Here is a 20,970-nt window from a genome sequence, read left to right as displayed (position 1 = left end):
TCCCCCAGCCAGCATTCTTTCTTAACATTAGCCTTTTTAAGACTTCAACTCCCAGAATCCCCCAGCCAGCATTGTTTCTCAACCTTAGCCCTTTTAAGTTGTGGCTGGCTGGGGGATTCTGGGAGTCGAAATCCACGCGTCTTAAAGGGGCCAAAGACTGAGAAACTCCGGAATATTAGGATAAAACCAAATACCCACAATAGAACCCAAATTCCTGAAGAACCGTCTCAGCCACCAACCGCATTGCAAAACTCAATCGACTCATCTCCGTGAATCATCTTTGCCGTTTCCAGGGGTGGCCAATGCAAAGAATACCAAAGAAATCAGGCAATACTTGGGAAGGACTTTGTAAGCCCTGCCAGGATTCCTGCAGTTCTCGCAGCCCACCAGGTGCTTCCCCCCCCACCCCCATCCAAGATATTTTATCCCAGTGATGGCGAAGCTTTTCGGCACCGAGTGGCCATGCTCTGGAAAAGCCGGACTTCCAAGTCCCCCGCCGATCAGCTGTCCTTCGTGCGCCAGAAACCCGGAAGACCCACAGAGAGGGACTCCTCCGGGTGCCATCCACTAGGCTGTGCCAGCGGGCGACGCCCAGGGGAAGGGCCTTCTCTGTGATGGGCCCGACCCTCTGGAATGACCTTCCCCCTGACATTAGAACGACTACCGACCTCCGCTCCTTCCGCCGGAAACTTAAAACCCACTTGTTTCATCTAGCCGGCTTGGCCTAATTCCAGCTTTCCCACCTCAGTTTGTATTTTTAAATTTTATGGTTTGGTTTTAAGGTTTAGGTTTTTAATTCTTATAAATTTGTACAGGGGATATTTAATTCAATTTTAGTTATGTATATTATCGAGTGTATGGTTTTTAAATTTGTACCTGTACACCGCCCCGAGTCCCTTCGGGGAGAGGGGGCGGTCTAGAAGTTTAATAAATTATTTTTATTTTTCTTTCTTTCTGCTTTTTCGGAACATCAAACCTCACTTTAGGTATGCATTTTGCGCTGCCAAGCCAGGAGATTTTTTCTCTCTCTCCTTTTTCTCTCTCTTGCTTTCCCGTATTCTTGTTTCTTTGCACAGCCTGTAAGGATGTGACCTACTTAATTCTCCCAGACAATTTGCATGCATATTAAGGGTATATAAAATCCATCCCCTGCAGGGATACTTGGATTCTGATTAAATTTTATTGATTGTCTCTCAGCCCTTTGTAGCTGCCATCCTCCTTCCTTGACAGGCGTCTGTGGCTCATTGTAGAACAGGGGTGTCCAAACTTGAGAACTTTAAGACTTGTGGACTTCAATTCCCAGAATTCCCCAGCCAGCATGGCTGGCTGGGGAATTCTGGGAGTTGAAGTCCACAAGTCTTAAAGTTCCCAAGTTTGGACACCCCTGTTGTAGAAGCTCTGTTCGCCTCCTCGCTCTTGGGTGAAAATCTCCAAGGGTTTTGGAGTTTTGTTTTATTTTTCCTAAATGCTAATAGCTGGTTGGCGATGCAGGTTTTAATGCTAGGACCTTTTTTTTTGCTACTATTATTCTTGGGTTTTTAGGCAGGGCAAAACATGTTTCTTAATGTGGTGATTTTAAAATGGGAAGGTAAAGAACTTGAGTTGGGCAGCAAAAAAAAAGGGGGGGGAAACGGGTTTTGAGTGATGTTGGAAAATCAGAGTTGGTTAATTCTTGGACAGGAGACCACTCAGAAAACCCGTAAACTAGATTAGAAAATCATTTTTCTCTCTCTCTCCCTGTCTCTCTCCCCCTTCTCTATCTCTTTTCCTTCCTCTCCCTCTCTTTCTATCTACCTCTGTTTCTCTCTGTCTCTCCTCTTTCTTTCAGTAGCTCTCCCTCTCTTTTTCTCTTTCCTCTCTATTGCTCCATCTCTACCTCTTTCTCTCCTCTCTATATCTCTCTTTCTCTCTTCCTACTGTTCTTTCTTTATCTATCTCCGTCTCTTTCCCTCTATGTACTTCTCTTTTTCTCTTACCCCTCTTTCTTCTTCTTTCCTTCTCTCTTAGTGTTGTCTCTCTCCATCTACCTCTTTTTTCTCTTCTCTCTCTCTGTCTCTCTCTCCCTCTCCTTTTACGTCTCTCCCTCTATGTATCTCTCTTTCTCTCTCTCTTCCCCCTCTTCCTCTCTCTCTCCTTCTCTTTATCTAGCTACATATTTCTCCCTCTGTCTCCCTCTCTTCTCCCTCTCTCTTTTCCCCTCCTCTCTTTTTCTCTCTCCTTCTTTTCCTCTCTCCTAGTTATGTCTCTCTCCATCTACCTCTCTGTTTTTCTCTCTCCTCTCCCACTCACTCTCTCCTCTCCCACTCACTCTCTCCTCTCTCTCTCTCCCTCCCTCCATCCCTCTCCCAGGCAACAGCAGTGCCCACCTTGTCCATATTTTTGTCATGGGAATCTCATCTTGGGGGAATTTTTGCCTTTCAAGCTTAACTCCCCCAAAGGCTATCGAATTGTCAGTAAAAAGTTTGATATCAATATTCCTCTGCTTGGCGCTGCCTAAAATTAGATCAGCCTCAGACATATCAAGGGTTTCATGCTTGACTTCTCTGCCCTTTCGGACTAGTTCATTTTCATTTTTTGCCTCCGGTGCCAGGTGGGAGTATTTTCTTGGTGTGGTGAACTCGTTGGCTTCCCCCACTTTTTTTGTTTGTTTGGAGGTTTTGATGGCATATTTTCCTCTAACATGGGAGCAGATGCCAAGGTACCGGCTACTGTACTCTCCTATGGTTGGAAAGGTGAACTGGTGGCTTTACAGTTTGATTAAACTTTTTTAAAAATATTTTTTATCAAATCATTCTGTATTTACTAATACTTTAGTATTAAGAAGGATGAGGTGGCTCAATGGCTAAGACACTGAGCTGGTCGATCAGAAAGGTCGGCAGCTCGGTGGTTTGAATCCCCAGCGCCGTGCAACGGAGTGAGCTCCCGTGACTTGTCCCAGCTTCTGCCAACCTAGCAGTTCGAAAGCATGTAAAAAATGCAAGTGGAAAAATAGAAACCACCTTTGGTGGGAAGGGAACAGCGTTCCGTGCGCCTTCGGCGTTGAGTCATGCCGGCCACATGACCACGGAGACATCTTCGGACAGCGCTGGCTCTTCGGCTTTGAAACGGAGCTGAGCACCGCCCCCTAGAGTCGGGAACGACTAGCACAGATGTGCGAGGGGATCCTTGACCTTTTTCCTTACCTTACTTTAGTATTGAGGCACATATTAAGCAATACATTCAAAGAAATAAAGTGTAATGAATCCAGGTAGTCCTCAACTTACAACCATTCATTTAGGGATTGTTGAAAGTTACAACGACACCCAAAAAAGCAACTGAGTTTTGCCTCATTTTATAGCACCTTTCTTTCCACGCGTCGTTTAAGTGAATCGCTGCAGTTGTTAAGTTAGTAACTGAGTTGTTAAGTGAACCAGGCTTCCCCATTGACTTGGCTTGTCAGAAGGTCGCAACAGCGGATCACGTGACCCCCAGGGACAGTGCAAAGGTCATAAGTATGAACCCATTGCCAAGCGTCTGAATTTTGATGCTGTGATCATGGGGATACTGGAAAGGTCATAACTGTGAAAAATGGCCACAATTTTCCAGTACCATCGTCACTTGGAAGGCTCGGTAAGTGAACTGTTGTAAGTCGAGGACTCTGTAGTTGAGAAACGTGGGCTGGTTGTTTCTTCACCGCGCCTGAGCATGGATTTTGAGTTGGATTCTGGGATTGCACCCGCCTTGCTTCATAGGATTTAAAAGGAAAGGAGTGGAACAGATGAAGGACGAGATTATAGTGCTTACTCATCCTCTGGACCGGGTTAAACCTTGAATCAGAGTTTTCCCAGAAAGCCAAGGGTGTAATCTAGGCAGGGAAGCTAAATTCCCAGACGAAGGTGATAGCCAAATGCTTTGGTCGGTTTGTCAAGACAATTATCCACAATAAAGATTGTCCCATAAATATTAACAGAGGTAGACCTTAACCTGTTTCTCAATCCTTCTTGATTTGGTACATCTGGAATCTGCAGCATAGGAAGGTCACCAATTGGGGGTCCGTGAGAAAATTTTGGTGGTCCGCAGAAAAACTATTTGCATTTTTTATATGGCACTAAATCAGAGGTCCTCAAACTACGGTCCCTGGCATGGATACGTGCAATGAAGGCTTGTGTTGCTGCAGGGAGTCTCTGCCTTTGGGGTCTTTTTGTGGGGGTCGGAGGGGGACAGAAATTCTGACTTGGGGTCTGCTTCGGCCTCCTGGTGGGGGGCTTTGGGTGAAGGCTGGAGGGAAGCGCCGCTGGTGGCAAAGAGCCGCAGGGCCTTGTTCCAGTGGGACTGCACCATGGCCTGGAACTGGCTGACCATCTCGGCCCGCTGAGCTTCCAGGCTCTGGTACCTGGCCTTGCACTCCCACAGGTCTTCCCTCTGCTTGGAAAGCCCATGCTCCTAGTCCTCAGTGAGGTGCTTCTGCTGAGCCTCCTTCTCGGTCAGATCCAATTTGAACTGAGCTGTTTTGCTAACTCTTTCTCCTGGGGGCTGCTTAGCTCCAGCAACTGCTTCCTGTTGGGGCCCTGAGCCTGGGCGGGCAGGGGAGGAGTGGCTGGGGAGGGGAGGGCAAGTAGAAACCAGCGAGGCACCCCTCGATGTGGCAAGACAAGTGGACTTCAACTCCCAGAATTCCCAGGCTGGCTCTACCTCTTAAAGTGGTTGAGAAACACTAAAGGAGAATTAACATCCTCCAATTTTGTTGAGGTAGGAGTGGAAAAGGAGTTGAGGTAAAGAATGCCTCATTTAATCATCCATAGTACGAACTCTCCGGTTTTGACAAACCTTTGATTCAACTACTTCTTCCACTTACTCCGGTTGGGCTCCTCTTCCGAGAAACCGTAAAAAACCTTGTGAGTTCAGCTCAGCCTTGGGTAGGCAAGACGGAGGCAGGTGTTGCCTATCTTAGCACATCTTGAGGGCTAGAAACTTGCCAAGTCCCTTTTAATTAAAGTTGCGCTTCCCTGCCCTTCTGCAAAAACTCCAAGCCGCTCTCTGATCCACGTTAACATAATTGTGCCTTCAAATACGCATTTCTCTCTCTCTCTCTCTCTCTCCCTCCCTCCCTCCCTCCCTCCCTCCCTCTCTCTCTCTCATGTTAACATAATTGTGCCTTCAAATACGGATTTCTCTCTCTCTCTCTCTCTCTCTCTCTCTCTCTCTCTCTCTCTCATGTTAACATAATTGTGCCTTCAAATACGGATTTCTCTCTCTCTCTCTCTCTCCCTCCCTCCCTCCCTCCCTCCCTCCCTCTCTCTCTCTCTCTCTCTCTCTCTCTCTCTCCATACGAGGGAAACGAGCCTGCTTGGAAACAGCAGATCCAGGAAAAAAAATGAGCCAGCTATTCCCACATCTGCCCTCGGTTTTAATTTGTTCCTTTAAGAGGGAAAAAGAGGGTGTGTGTTTGTGTGTAAAAGTCCCTTTGCACAGACACATGCGTAAGCTGAATTCTTAATGCTTCCACTTCACACTCGATCTGTTTTCTTATCAAATTAAGCAGCCTTCATTCATGCTGTCCAAATTGCCGTGACTGAAACACAGGACTTGGGATGGGAATGTCACTTCCCATTAGGGACACTTGGCCGTTCGTTCAGCTCGCTGGGAGAAATTGTCCTGAGCCAGGATGGGCCGCTTAAAATAAAACAAAACCCTCCCCAAAACAACTCCCTTCGGAATGCAGGAACTGAAAAGAGGGAGGCTTGGAGAGCGGGAGGGGAGGGGGGAAGGACTTGATAACCATATATATATTCAGGAAAAAAAATCCCCCAAAGTGCTTCTTGTCTGCTTCCTTAGCAAAATCTTTCCTTCAGAGCAGAATTGTCTCGCAGAACCTGCCCGAGGCTTTTCTTCGCTGTGGTTTTTTTTCCCTTCCTCCTGGAATGCAGAATAACATAATTACGGTCTATTTTTAAAACTGTCCTTCCAGAAATGAAACTGAGGACTGCTGGGGCAAAGCAAGGAGGGGGGTTGGGGGGAAGACACGCACCATCTTCTGCCAATTATGGTCTGTCGTCGTGCGAGGAGGCTGGAGAAGTCTGGCAACCTGTGAATTGTGGCTTCCGAGTTATCGTTTTCCCAGGAGGAGGGGGTTTTGAGGGAAGGGGGCTATATCTTCCAGCCTTTATTTAGCTGCTTCAATTGCCTTTCAGAAATCATTTAGACCAGTGGGTCACCAACTGGTGGTCTGGGAGGAAATGTTGGCGGTCCACGAAAAAAAATTATTTGCAAATTTTTATATGGCACTAAATCAGAGGTCTTCAAACTACGGACCTCGGGGCGGATACGTGCAATGAATTTTTGTGTTGCTGCAGAGAGTCTCTGCCTTTGGGGTCTTTTTGTGGGGGTCTGAGGGGGGCAGAAATTCTGACTTGGGGTCTGCTTCGGCCTCCTGGTGGGGGGCTTTGGGCGAAGGCTGGAGGGAAGCGCAGCTGGTGGCGAAGAGCCGGAGGGCCTCGTTCCAGTGGGACTGCACCATGGCCTGGAACTGGCTGACCATCTCGGCCCGCTGAGCTTCCAGGCTCTGGTACCTGGTCTTGCACTCCCACAGGTCTTCCCTCTGCTTGGAAAGCCCATGCTCCTAGTCCTCAGTGAGTTGCTTCTGCTGAGCCTCCTTCTCGGTCAGATCCAATTTGAACTGAGCTGTTTTGCCAACTCTTTCTCCTGGGGGCTGCTTAGCTCCAGCAACTGCTTCCTATTGGGGCCCTAAGGAGCTCCGGCCATCGCGGGTGGCTGGGAGGGGAGGGGCAAATAGAGGCCGGCGGGGCGCCCCTCGACGTGAGTGACATCAAGTTGGCCCTGCCCACCCAGTCACATGACCTGCTTGCCACGCCCGCCCACCCACCCAGTCATTAGGCAGATTATATTAGTGGTCCGTGGGGATTTAAAATTATGAATTTAGGGGTCCCTGAGTTCCAAAAGGTTGGGGACCCCTCAATTAGACGATGCTGTTCCTTAATGGAGGAATTCCTGGTGGGTGGGGCAATCTTGATGCAGCTTCATTTGCACCCGTGTTAAACCTTAAAAGCGCTTCAAAACTACCCCTTCCCTTCCTCCCATTAAATCCCAGGTATAAAATATTCACAACTTTTAGAACAAATGAGAAACATGCAGCTGCTTCCATGCTTCATCATATCTGATCATTGTCCCAGGGCAATGTGGATGACCTTTTGGCCTCCTTTCCTTTCCTTTCTCTTTCAGCTTCCTTCTTTTCTGCTTAGCGTGCTTGGCTTGGCCCAGCCGGTGTGGATGGACAAGAGGCCAAAATCCAGCAGCCTCCACCCAAAGGGAGAGTTAACTCAACTTCGAATCCCTGAGTTTTAAGGGGCATGGCTCCCCCCCCCAAAAAAAAACCCACCCTGAACCTCCAGGTGGCTTAACGTTGCTTTATCTCGTAACATTTGAAGTATTCTCTCCAGCTCCAAATGTCAGACGAAGAGTAAATCTTGTCCTGCAGTTCAGCCAGTTCATAAGAACTTCCAAATGAACTTCCATCTCCAGGGCTGAGATGATAATACAGGGGCAACTCCGTACTCTTCCTCCTGTGGGTTCATTGTCGTCTTTCTCCCACCCATCCGAAAATGTGCGAAAACCACACCAGATGTTCTGTCCTTGGTGTGTCTTTCTCCTTCTCTCCCTCCAAAAACACCCAAAAAACCCAACCGGGGGCCTCTCTTATTTTCCCCCTCCTTCCTGCTCTCTGCATTGTTCTAAGCTTTCCTTTTTCTCTTTTGTTTTGAAAAGCATCTTCTGAATCAAACAGGAAACCATCTGTTTGAAAGGGAGGGGGAGGAACAATAGAATATTAATGATATATTTTTTAAAAAACTGCCAAATAGGACTGAGCTTCCCAAAGGCTCAGCACCGTCTACCAGGTAACCTTTGAGCTTCTCTATCCTGGAGCACACAGGTGTTCTCAGACCCCCAAATTCACCGTGTTTCTTTGGTGCAGATTGATGGCCTTCCTGTATCTCTGCTCCCCTTCCCTCCCCTCCCTTCCCATTTTGCAACGCAGGGAAAACCACAGTCACAACTGGACTTTGCACCGAGTGCTTGCCTCGACTTCTGCTACTACGGGCTCCCTTGCACATCTCCTGCAATATTCCCCCCCCCTCTCCTTCCCTCAAATTGGCCTGACCTTTTTTTTTTTTGCAAAATCGCTCGTGGCAGAGCTGTAAATTAGAGTAAACAAGTCGTGAATTAAGCTACGCGTTTTGCATCGAGTGTCGAAATCCTTCGGCTAGGAGAGAAACTCTGAATAAAGGGCAGATCTGAGAAGGGTTGACTGTGGCAAAGAGATCGAGTCTAAAGTGTTCGGTACTGAAATGTTAAAATTGACCATCTTTTTCTTCCGTAACTCAATAACAGAATAACCGAGTTGAAAGGGACCTTGGAGGTCTTCTAGTCCAACCCCCCCCCCTCTTGCTCAGGCAGGAAACCTATACCTTTTCAGACAAAGTCTCTTCTTGAAAACTTCCAGTGATGAATTGTTGGAAGAAATGTCCTTCTGGGTTCAATTCCAAGTGGGGAAAAAGACACTGGATTCATGGAAGTTGCTTGGAAAGAAGGTTTATTGATAAACAGGATCACATGGCTTGAAATGATTGGGGGGAAGAGAAGAGATGCTGTTTTATGGCCTCTCTGGGCTATTGAATTTGAGTTTGTATTCTGATCGGTTGTCTAACTCCCGTGGGGCGATGCAGGGGCAACTCTAGGCCAGGGGTGTCCAAATTTGGGAACTTTTAAGACTTGTGGACTTCAACTCCCAGAATTCCCCAGCCAGCCATGCATGGCTGGCTGGGGAATTCTGGGAGTTGAAGTCCACAAGTCTTAAATTTCCCAAGTTTGGACACCCCTGCTGTAGGCTGTCCTGAGTCCCAAGCTTGGTTGACTCCTGCTGGGTGATGCTGTAATGAAAGAGCTTTGGGATTCCTATTACGGCTGCGCCTGAAGGAGGTAGATCTTTGTTATGTAGAATAGACTAGCCCAGGCCTTAATGGCCCACTGACAAAGGTGTGTAGGGGGGGTGAGTTTCTGCCTCCCTTTTAGGAGAACTATTTTGCCCTTTTAATATTTCCTAAAAGATTCCATTTTTCTACGTAGGAGAAGGGCGGGTGCTAATTTCCTACACGAGCATCCACAGCTTCTGGTGGGAAGCTGTTCCACTGGTTAATTGTTCTCACTATCAGGAAATTTCTCCTTAGTTCTAGGTTGCTTCTCTTCTTGATTCGTTTTCATCCGTTGCTTCTTGTCCTGCCTTCATTCGCTCAGGAGAATAGGTTGTCCCCACTGTGATTGTCTCTCAAATATTGGAAGTCTGCTATCATGTCTCCCCTAGTCCTTCTCTTCATTAGACTAGACATACCCTGTTCCTGCAGCTGTCCGTCATATATTTGAGCCTCCAGCTCCCTGATCAGCTCCCCCCCCCCACCGCATTATCCTATTTCTTCGGCCCATTTCATTTTGGGGGGGATCCCTGCCACTTAAGGACTTTGGACGGCATCAAATCAGTGCATCTCTGCCCATTTTATCTAGCCACCACTGCTGCGGAAGAATTCCTTAAAGCATGCAATAGGCCAGGGGTCTCCGACTTTTATGATTTGTGGACTTCAGCTCCCCAAATTCCTCAGCCAGCCAAGCTGGTGGAGAAATCCTGGGAACTGGAAGTCCACGAGTCATAAAGGGGCCATAGATAGTTCCCCACTTTTGCTTTAAAGGTGGACATAACATTTCGGTATAACTCCCCCAACCTTCTTTGAACCAAGAAAACGCATGACTTGCAGTGCCGTGACTTTACATGATAAGTGCATGACTTAGAGTACCCCCCCTTCTCCCCCCACCCTTGTTCCTTTTCGAATCTGTCCCTCCAGATTAAAACCTGGATGTGGGCATTAATTTTAATGAATGGCCCAAATTGGTTTCGCCGGTGCTGACTAGGCTGATGTGCAGATTCCTTCTGACAAGGATGGAGGGCAGAAATAGCCGCCCCCCCCCCTTAAGGGAAGAGAAGAAGGGACGTAACAATTTCTTACAATCTTATTTTGTACCCCCATCCTCCTCCCTCCCTCCCTCCCTCCCTCCCTCTCTCTCTCTCTCTCTCTCTCTCTTCTGAATGGCATTTTCAAGCTTTCTGGGGCAAACATCCATTTTCACCATGCAGTCAACCCAGTGGTGCTAAACGAAATGGGCACTGTGTGTGTGTGTGTGTGTGTTAAATGGAGCGCGGCCTGATCCGTTACCGTAATAATGGGACCCAAATAGTTGTGCTAAGAGATCCTTCCCCCTGCGAATCCTCCTTGCTCCGTCTGTGCCACGGTCTGGAGAAGTCGTCCCCCTCCTGGGGACGCAGCCTGCTAAATCCTTTGCAAAGAGCCTACATTCTCCTTTGGCTCCTTCAGATGCCAGACGGACAGCCGTGCTCCACTTCCCTGGAAAATGGAGGTTGTTACATGCAGCAGACCACTGCTCTGGCCCAAAACTCCCTTGGCTTACCAAGAGTTTTGGAAAGTTCCTTTTTTTTGGGAATTTTTTTTATTGTTTTAAATAAACAAAAACACACACAAAAAAGAATCATCCTTCTCTACATCCTGTCGAAAGAGTGTCGATTGGTTACAAAAAGTTTTCATCGTAATTATTACATATATTTCCTTCCCATTGAATAATACATTTTACCTCTAAAATCTTCCTACATTTTACTATCAATACACCACTATAATTATTTAAACGTGCTTTTATCTGATATCGTTTGCATTCAAAAACACAACCACCCACTGGCATTCATTGGCAATCTCAACAAACCTCCTATAACATTACATCTTATAACATATTCTAAGAGAAAAAACCAATAAAATATCTAAGTATTTCCCTGGAAAATGGAGAAGGTTACACTGCTCTGGCCCAAAACTCCCTTGGCTTACCAAGAGTTTTGGAAAGTTCCTTTTTGATAGATTGAGAAACCGCTTGCTACAAAGCGACGCCAGTTTCTAGCATCAAGGCAAGCCAGTCTGGTCTAGTGGTTAAGATACCAGGCTAGAAAGCAGGAGCCTGTGAGTTCAAGTCCCCCTCTGGGAGATTTGGGGCTAATAACCAGGAGACAGTGAATGTTAGTCCTGCCTTAGGGAAAGCCAATTGGGTGTCTTTGGGCCAATCACCGGGAGACGGTGAATTCTAGTCCCGCTTTAGGCATGAAAGCCAGTTGGGTATCCTTGGGCCAGTCCCTCTGAGGCCAACCCACTTCACAGGGTTGTTGTGGAGAAAAAAGGAGAAGGAAAGTGTGTTGGATAATATTGACTGCCTCGAATCATTATTTAAAAGGCGGGATGTAAATAAATAATAAACCAAGGGGATGGCATCTTTAGGACCCATAAGAAAACCATCCCAGCCCCCAGAGTTTGTTCACCAGGAGGAGAAACTGATCTTGGAACCTGGGGTGGGTTCTCAGTGCTTAGAGAGACCCTGGATGGCCACAGGTCAGAGAAGCTGTAGTTGCGCTGCGCTCTGCCAGGGATTGGACTAGATGACCTTCAAGCATCCCTGCACTTTGGGATGGCAGAAACTAGATGGCCAACTTGATGGGGTTTTGCCATGTTCTCTCCGTAAAGAAACACAAACCGTCTTCACCCTTAGCTCCATTCTCTTAAATTTCAATTTTGATATCGAGGGGGGCATCTGTGTCAATATTTTAAATAAATAAACATTGACTGCTAATCAGGGTTTGGGGGAGCAAGTTGCTTTTCCACCCACAACTGGGGGAAAAAAACCACGTCCTGCCAGATGTTTACTTTCATAACAGGACAAACAAGCCAAGGGTTTGTTTTGACTCCGTGGAGGTGACATCCTGCTTTCCTTGAACCCCTGGCTCCATGCAGAGCTTGGACAATGCGGGGTTTCGTTTGAAGCCGCTGTGCCTCGCCGCCACGCCTTTCTTGAGAATTGGGCAGGTCTACTCAGCTGGCTGAGCTGCCTGCCTTCCACTCAATGGATGTCGCCCTTAAATGACAATCTTACTGGTTTTAATTCAGGAAGTGCCAAAATTAAAAGTTCCAGGCTGCAATGGGGAAGTGGGTGTGAAGCCTGTTTTCTCTTGGGATCTAAACCTTGGTCACTTTAAGATGGGTGGACTTCAACTCCCAGAATTCCCCAGCCAGCGTTGTTTCTCAGCCTTGGCCCCTTTAAGATGGGTGGATTTCAACTCCCAGAATTCCCCAGCCAGCATTGTTTTCTCAATCTTGGCCCTTTAAGATGGGTGGACTTCAACTCCCAGAATTCCCCAGCCAGCGTTGTTTCTCAGCCTTGGCCCCTTTAAGATGGGTGGATTTCAACTCCCAGAATTCCCCAGCCAGCATTGTTTTCTCAATCTTGGCCCTTTAAGATGGGTGGACTTCAACTCCCAGAATTCCCCAGCCAGCATTGTTTTCTCAACCTTGGCTTAGTTAAGATGTGTGGACTTCCAACTCACAGAGAGTTGAATTCTGGGAGTTGAAGTCCACTCATCTTAGTGTCCATGGGTTTAGCCAATGAATAAATATAAGCAGCAACATACTAGGCTGCCCTGTTGCAACTTATAAAAGTTCATAAAACACCTTTGCTGAAAGCATGGTATAGCATCAGTGGCTTAATTTGTCCCTGCAGCTGGAGAAACAGCCATTATTTCAATTTAAGTGGCAGTGCCAAAAGAAGGAGAACAAAGTTCACTAAAAGATCATGGTAATAATTAAAGACTTAGTTTATATGAGATTCATATTCACGTCCATTCTCACTGAGGGAATGGCTTTGGGTCAGCCCAAACTATCTCTCAGGGTGGGGATAGTTGAAAAGCAGGTTAGTTGATTGACTCAGGTGTGCTGGCCTATGTACCTATTAGCCTGAAAGTGGTTGTTCTTTTTTTAAATTAATATTTGCAATTAACAGTTGAGTCCTTGGGAGGCAGGAGGCATAATATTATTAACGACTCTGGCCTTATTAGGGAAAAAGTACAGCATAAAACCATCTGGGCATCCCTGGTGAGATCATTATCTTTTAACGACCCCATAATCCCTTGCGGGGTGGAGTGTATACTGGCCGGATGCCTTTCATGTCGCCAATGCGGAGTTATATTCAGCAGATATATATTCTCATCGTGCCCAGAGAGAGAAATATCTGCCTCTACCTAGGACCGAACTCACCACCTCCTGATTGTGAGGGGAGATCTCCACCTCCAGGCCACCACACCACTCAATGCCTGATGAGGTGAACCTGGCCGTTGTTTGCTCGACCCGCTTTGGGGTTTTAGTGCGTCGTGTGAATCCCATCCATGTCCAGATTTGGCAAGCGCAGCCAAATCGTTCCTCCTTTAGAAGATAAAATAGAATTCTGAGGTAAAAGCTCTCCTGGGTTGCCTTTAAAAGTGATTCTCAGTTACCAGAAAGTGACAATGTGCAGGAACTGACCCCTCACTCAACAGTCTTGTGTTTTCCTTCTCTAGTTGCACTTGCCCAGCAAGTGACGGTCAACCATGAGCTCACTGGGTACCTGGGGAAGAGAGTGGTTCTGCCCTGCAGCATTGCGGTAACTGTACCTGACATGAAAGTCAGCCAAGTGACCTGGGTGAAGGAGGTCGGAGGTCGGAGGCAGAATGTGGCCGTCCACCATCCAGTGCATGGACAAAACTACCCAACGGAGAAGAACAGCAGGCGGATCAGTTTCTCCACACAGTCCTTGACGGACGCCACGTTGGTCATTGAACACCTCGTCATGACGGACGAGGGCACCTACTCCTGCGAGTTTGCCACCTATCCCAACGGCAACGAAGTCGGCACCACCAACCTGATCGTCTTAGGTAAGAACCAAGGCCCCTGCCTTCCATTGGCCCTCCCGCTAACACTTTGCAGGGGTCACACCCACCCACACCCAAAACGAAGCCGCGAAACACTGAGTTGCGGTGCCTGGAGGAGCTCGTAAGGCATGGCTCCACGCCAGTGGTGGGGTCCGGATCCCCTTCCAACTGGTATGGTTGGAACGGGCCTGGCGTTGCCCACATGTGCGGCATGGGCATGCGTCGTACCTGCCTGCGACGCCTCCACAATCCTCCACGACACTTCAGCTGCTCAGCGGAGCATCGCGCAGGGGCTGTACACTCCATGCATGCACGGAAGCGCCAAAGGCTTAAAAGGACAGGTAAGGAGCTCGGGCGGGCGGGCCCTCCAGAGCACCGTACGGGAACGGTACCCGGTGCTCCGGGCGGGCTCCGGTATGCCCGTACCGGGCCGTACTGCCCGCAACCCACCACTGCTCCATGCCTTGGGTCAAGTTGCAGATGGTGGAATTACTACCAACCCAGTCTAAGCCGCATGGGAAAGGCAAGGCAGAGAAAAAACTCTGATTTTGAGTTGAAGTCCACAAGTCTTAAAGTTCCCAAGTTTGGACACCCCTGGCCTAGAGACAAAGCAACACCCTCTCTTCTAAAGACCTCAATCAGCCTTAGAGTTTATTTCTTCATTTGCTGATCCACCCCAGCCTTGCCCCAAGAGTCCTCTGGTGGTTGTGGGCCCCTTCAGCCCGCTGACTCCCCAACGCGCGAAGTCAACCACATCTGTTTCTATGCCCCCTACGTCTGGTACTCAAGTGTTCCTCACGGTTTTGAATGACTTCCCAGGGGCTGTTGTGCGCTTAAACAGATCTGCTAGGTCATGCATTCGAGGATTGAGAGAGAGAGAGAGAGCGTGCAGCTGTGTCCCCATTCTTTCAATTAATTACGGGCCATTCATTTATTGCACGATGAACTAGGCTAATGACACTTAGTAATAGGTTCTTTGCGGAGCAAAATACCAACCCCCCTGCCCCCCCCCCCCCAAAGGCTGGAATCTGCTCAGATCTTACACTACTTCAGATTCACTCTCCAATATCTGGAGGGAGATTTGGTAAAGGTGTACTCTTTTGAGTTAGAGTAGAATTAGATGAATAGAATAGAATTAGAATAGAATTAGAATGGAATAGAAAATAATAGAATAGAATAGAATAGAATAGAATAGAATAGAATAGAATAGAATTCTTTATTGGCCAGGTGTGATTGAACACCCAAGGAATTTGTCCTTTGTGCATATGTTCTCAATGTACATAAAGAAATAGAATTGATCGTAAGTCACTTTTTTTTAGCGCCAATGTAACTCAGGATGAGTGCTAAATGAACAGTTGCAAGTTGAGGACTACATGCGATGTAGAATTACCAAGGGGAAAAAAATCAGAGGTTGGGGGGCAATGCCCGCTTGAAAATTTTGAGATTTTTGAGAACTTGCAAACGTTTTCAGCAGTTTGGGGTAGAATCCCAACCTCCATCTTATTTCCCTCCCCCCCCTTTTTTTTTTTAATGACCTGGAAAACTAAGGTATGTCCTGAGAACGAGTTTGCATAAATTGCAATTACAAAAATTATAGGGATTTCTGCCCCGTGTGCTGTGCGTTCTACACAGAATTTCTTCTGGCCCTTATGATTACAGGGGAATCGGTGGGAAACTTCCAAACGCCCTCCCTTTTAACTGAAAATCCCATTCATTTTCGTTCCAAGAATAGCAACCCCTCTAGGACTTTATGATTACAGAACTTTCTCTCCGAGATAGATGGCACCTCTGGGTGGGGAGAGCTGGCAAAGGATGAGAAAATGGTAGAAGAGGCTCTTGTTTGTTGTAGTCTCCTTCCCCCCCCCCAACAATGTGTTTACACTGTGCAAAATTAATTGCAAACAAAGGTCCCCTGGACACTAGCATTGGAACTAGCGTTGGGGGTACTTCCCTCCCCCCCCCCCCATGCCTGAAGTGGGGCACGGCTCTTCAGAGAGATTAGGTGGTGCAAGGAAAACATTAGGCTCCAATTATAACCCATAACTCCTGGCCAGGTGTGTGTGTGTGCATAATACCCATAATTTAAACCAAGGGCGTCCAACCCAACCTTAACAACTTTAAGACTTGGGGATTTCAATTCCCAGAATTCCCCAGTCAGCATGCATGGACTTCAACTCCCAGAATTCCCCAGTCAGCATGCATGGATTTCAACTCCTAGAATTCCCCAGTCAGCATGCATGAACTTCAACACCCAGAATTCCCCAGTCAGCATGCATGGACTTCAACTCCCACAAATTCAGAGCAATCAAAATTCTTGTATCTACAACACTGTCCCGGGTTGAGTAATGCTGCTCATACAACCTGGTCCTAGGAGTCACGTATCTTCTGCCAATGCAACCTTCCCACCAATGCAACCTCTTGTTTCTCTTCCAGCCAAGCCCATAAGTAGCGCTAAGGCCATGGAGGTCAAATCCAGCAACGTGGAGCAGCCCGTGGCCGTGTGCACATCCGAAAACGGGAAGCCGCCTGCTCGCATCATCTGGCAGTCGAAGCTGAATGGCAATGCCAGCGTCAAGCAGACGAACAACTCTGACGGCACCGTCACCGTCACAAGCCACTACAACCTGATCCCCACCAAGGAAGCCAACGAGCAGCAGATCACCTGCCTTGTGGAACACGTGGCCCTGCCACAAATAGAGTTCTACCCAGTCCAACTTTCCATATTGTGTGAGTTGGTTGGGGGTGCCGCTGCTTTGGGGACGGAGGGAGGGTGTCCCTGGGAGTTCGTTCCTGGGTTAGATCTTCAGGAACGCAAGGCAACACGCGTCACGTTCCCGACTTGCATTTCTGCCCCTCAATGACCATCCTACGTGATAGGCTGGACTGAGAGAGAGAGAGAGAGAGAAGGACTGGTCCAAGATCCCCCCAGCAGCTTCTATGGCTGGGGAGGAGGATTTAGAATCAAGGCCACTTGAAGTGTGAATACTGCTTTATAAAGCCTTAGTAAGGCCACATTCAAATACGGCATCCACTTTTGGTCACCATGATGTAAAAAAGATGGGGAGACTGGGGAAAGAGTGCAGAGAAGAGCAACAAGGATGATTAGGGGACTGGAGGCCAAAACATATGAAGAACGGTGGCAGAAACTGGGGATGTCTTGTTTAATGAAAAGAAGGACTATGGGGACATGGTAGTAAGGTTCCAATATTTCAGGGGCTGCTCCAAAGAAGAGGGGGGGGGGGGTCAGCTTATTCTCCAAGGCACCAGAGGGAGGGCAAGAAGCAAGAGATGGAAACTAACCAAGGAGAGAAACAACGTAGAACTCAGGAGAAATCTCCTGACCGTGAGAACAATTAACCAGTGGGACAGCTTGCCTCCAGAAGTTGTAGGTACTCCCATCTGTGGAGGTTTTTAGGAAGAGATTGGAGAACCACTTGTCTAGAATGGTATAGGGTCTCCTGATGGAGCAGCGGGATGGATTAGAAGACCTCCAAGGCCCCTTCCAACGCTGTTATTCTGTTAGACTACAAGTTCAACATCCTTGCTCTCTTGTCACCTGGAATTACAACTCTTAAACCGTCATGGTTTTTTGACCTCCAGGTGTTGAAGGAGAGGGACTGGCACAAATCCATCCAGCGGTCAGATGCGAACAGCCAGAGCCTGAATCATTAAAATGTTCATCACTTCATTGTTACAAGAATCTCCCTAGACTCCTGGCCTTCCCCTGGAAACAACCAGATAAGGCTTCACAGATCTTGGTGGAGGTTAAGTTTATGCCGCAAGGACTCGAGGCTAGTTCCCCGTTTGCTCCCTCCTTCCAGGCAGTTTCCCAGCACCTGTGGTTAGAGCAGGAGTTAAGGATGCTTGTGGTAGAGAAAATCGGACCTTTGGCAGCAGTTAGACCAGGGGTCCCCAATCCCCGGGCCATGGCCCACTACGAGCCTTGAGACGTTCGGAACCAGGCCACAAAAGTTCTCTCTCTCACACACACACACACAGTCAGTCCGCAAACCCGGGAAGGTTGGGGAACTCTGCTCGACTATTTGCCGCAGCTCATGTTCAAGGAAGTTGAGGCAGACAGAAAAGGAAGGTTGTGTGGGGGGGGTGCATCTGCGCATGGGGCATGTGTGAGCTTTTTTTTCGATTGCTTTCTCTGCAGATGCTCCTGAGGTCGCCATAGAGGGCTATGACGATAACTGGTATTTGACCCGCAATGATGCCATACTCGTTTGCAGCGCGAAGGGGAATCCCACCCCGGTAGATTTCACCTGGACCACGTAAGTCCTACCTAATCTTTTCCTGTTTTCCCTTATCCAACCCGTCCCAATGCAACACAGTTGTCAGCCAGAGCATGGAGGGAGGCCACTCTGGCCCCTTTACCACCTGTGGACTTCAACTCCCAGAATTCCTGAGCCCGCATGAAAGTTGGTCCTGGGAATTGGCTCAGGACTTCTGGGAATTGAAGTCCACAGGTGGTAAAGGGGCCAGAGTGGCCTCCCTCCATGCTCAGTCCCTTCGGGGAGAGAGAGCGGTTTATAAATCTAAATAAAGTAAAATAAAGTAAGCAATGGCGAACCATTTTTGGCTCGCGTGCCACAAGTGGGGAGAGCGCAGGGGGGTCATGTGCGGGCGTGCCACACCCATAATGCAATGCGCGATCCCCCCAGTGCGCATGCGCGCACTACAGCCACTCCCCCCCATTTTTACATGCTTTTTTCGCCCTCCCCAGGCTCCAGAGGCTTTATAGGAGCCTGGGGAGGGCAAAAAGAGCCTCCCCCGCCTCCCCGGAGGCCCTCCGGAGGCTTCAGGGATCGTCCGGACTATCTATCTATCTATCATCTATCTATCTATCTATCTATCTATCTATCTATCTATCTATCATCTATCTATCATCTATCTATCCATCTATCTATCTATCTATCTATCTATCTATCTATCTATCTATCATCTATCATCTATCATCTATCTATCATCTGTCTGTGTCTACCTACCTATCTACCTACTGTACCTACCTTATCTATCTGATTCCTGGATTTTCTTTATAGCTTAACCGGTCTTGCTTGATTTCCCAGGCCCAATGGGTCACTTCCGAAGTCGGTAGAGGTTCAAGGTCATCGCCTCCTCGTGAAAAAAGTGGATTACTCTGTGAATACCACCTTCATCTGCCAAGCCACCAATCGCGTGGGGCGAGTTTCGACACAGCAAATCATCCTCGTCCGAGGTAAGAGCTGTGGCCCATGCAACCTTCTCCATGTCTGTGTGGGGCTAATGGTGTGTGTGGGATGAAGATGAAGCAAGATTTGTGGTGCCGCTTTTGCTGCTCGGGGTGGGAGGGCAGGCATGTTAAGCCCATCCAGCTTGGTACGTGTCCAGAGTCTCATCATATGCACGGTGGAATAATCGTTGTCTTTTTTTTTTTTTTTACCTAATCTGGGGGAGCCAATATTTGAATTCTTCCTCTTCTGTCACAAATTCATCGTGCAGTGCTTTGCGCAAAAGGACGTGGGAAGCATTCTGAGGTTTCACTAGTCCAAGGCCCGGAGCCAGATGTATTGTGGGTGCAAAGCAGTTTGTGGGGAGAAAGATAGCTGGGGTAACTCATATGTGGGGCGAACGGTGCTTTCCTCGACCCTCTGATACCCTAGTTTCTCTGTGGATGTTCGGGGCCTCTTGGTCCCCTGCGAGAGATGGTGAGGATGATGATGGTAGATGGCAGGGTCCCAGAGGACCCCCCGGCCTTCCCTTTCCTGGATCCAGTTGAGGCTCTGCCCCTTCCCCAGTGCTGGTATTACTAACAACTGGCATTTCTCGGAGTGACTTCCCCGTCTTCCTTTCTTTACTCAGACCAGCCAGTGAAGAGTCAGAGCCGCAACGTTGGAGCCCTGGCCGGGGGTATCGTGGGGGGGATCCTGGCCCTGGCAGTTCTGGGGATCATAGTCTTCTTCATCCTGCACCGCCGGCACCTCCGAGCTTCCAAAGGATCCTTTGATCCCAAGACTCGAGTCTTTGGCAACGGCACTTCTCAGCCCCCGACACACGACTTCACTGAGCTCGACCGGCCGCTGAAACCCGCCACGGGCCGAAAACTGGAGGAGGACGATGACGATGACGATTACAGAGGGGAGGAGCGCGAGGAACGGCGGCACCCTCCCTATGGCTATGCCCCGCGGCACCGGGAGGACGAGGGGGAACGATTTGACCAGCTGGGCCCGATTCTGCGGTTCAGCCCTGACCCACGCGGCTACGACTACGATGACATGGAATCGCAGCACGACGGTTCCATCATCTCCAAAACGGCAGTCTATGTGTGAGTGATCTCGGTCCAGACAGCTGTTCTGGGGAACAGCGAGAGAACGGAGCTCCCTCCCAAAGACTCTCGGAAACTCCCTGAAGGATTTTTAATGTTGTTTTGTTTTTTTTAACTTACGGACTCTGCCGACAGCAGCCTTGCTTAAGGAACGAGAGGCAGCTGCCAGGGCAGGTGGGCATTGGAAGAAAAACCAATGGGGTTTGCCCCTGAGGAAAAGGGAAACTGAGGAGAAAACTATCAAGGCCTTCGAAACTGTCCCTTCCGAAGAAATCTTTTTGGTCCCGCTGCCTTAGGAGGATTTTAAAATCTTTGTTTTTAATGTTGGAGGAAATGGCAAACCAGATGGTAATACCTGGCACTCCGAGCGGTGCAGGAAAGGAATGAAACTGATCCAGCATCCTCGTGAAACGGGACCTTTCCCCGGTGAGGGACGGAGACTCCGATGCCCTCTCCAATGGGACTCCCCTGAAATTGGTGCTTTCAACTTTGATTTGCAAGAGACTCGGCTGCTTTCAAAGGCCGGGCTTCCCCCGGCTGTCCCTTGCTCCAGGAAAACTGGGACTTCAAATGTCCTGTGTTGTTGTGTTTTATAGCATCCTGGGAGGGTTGGGAGAAATGAAGGAGCCCTGTGGCGAGCCCCGAGATCTCTTTTAAAAAAAAAAACTCCAGGGTTTAAGGAATTATCTGGGAATTGCTTGAGGTTGTCCGTCTTGTGGATTCCGTGGTTTGGCTGTGTACCACGTCATCCTCCCATCTCTACAACGGTCTCACATGGAAGGCTGAAAGGGGTGGCTCTCCCATAATGGGAACTGAGCCATTTCTTGGGTCA

The 20,970-nt window shown here is 48.4% G+C and overlaps 1 protein-coding gene across 2 annotated transcripts in view; it reads left to right on the top strand.

Annotated features, from left to right (window-relative positions):
• NECTIN2 (nectin cell adhesion molecule 2) overlaps nt 1-20,970 on the top strand; it is a 67,732-nt gene that overhangs the window by 19,169 nt on the left and 27,593 nt on the right. The window contains exons 2-6 of one of the 2 annotated variants that reach the window (XM_081962637.1): nt 13,481-13,834; nt 16,265-16,558; nt 17,991-18,108; nt 18,904-19,052; nt 19,676-20,894. In XM_081962637.1, the coding sequence (XP_081818763.1) occupies nt 13,481-13,834; nt 16,265-16,558; nt 17,991-18,108; nt 18,904-19,052; nt 19,676-20,142 (1,382 nt within the window). In that variant the 3' untranslated portion in view covers nt 20,143-20,894. Of the gene's footprint in view, nt 1-13,480; nt 13,835-16,264; nt 16,559-17,990; nt 18,109-18,903; nt 19,053-19,675; nt 20,895-20,970 lie in introns of those variants that run through there. The other variant, XM_081962636.1, reaches the window with a different exon arrangement.

The sequence above is a fragment of the Natrix helvetica genome (assembly GCF_964273705.1).
Source record: "Natrix helvetica genome assembly, chromosome: 9".
Taxonomy (NCBI): Eukaryota; Metazoa; Chordata; class Lepidosauria; order Squamata; family Natricidae; genus Natrix; species Natrix helvetica.
Note: the sequence above shows the minus strand (reverse complement) of the source record. Positions and strands in the feature narration are given on the sequence as shown.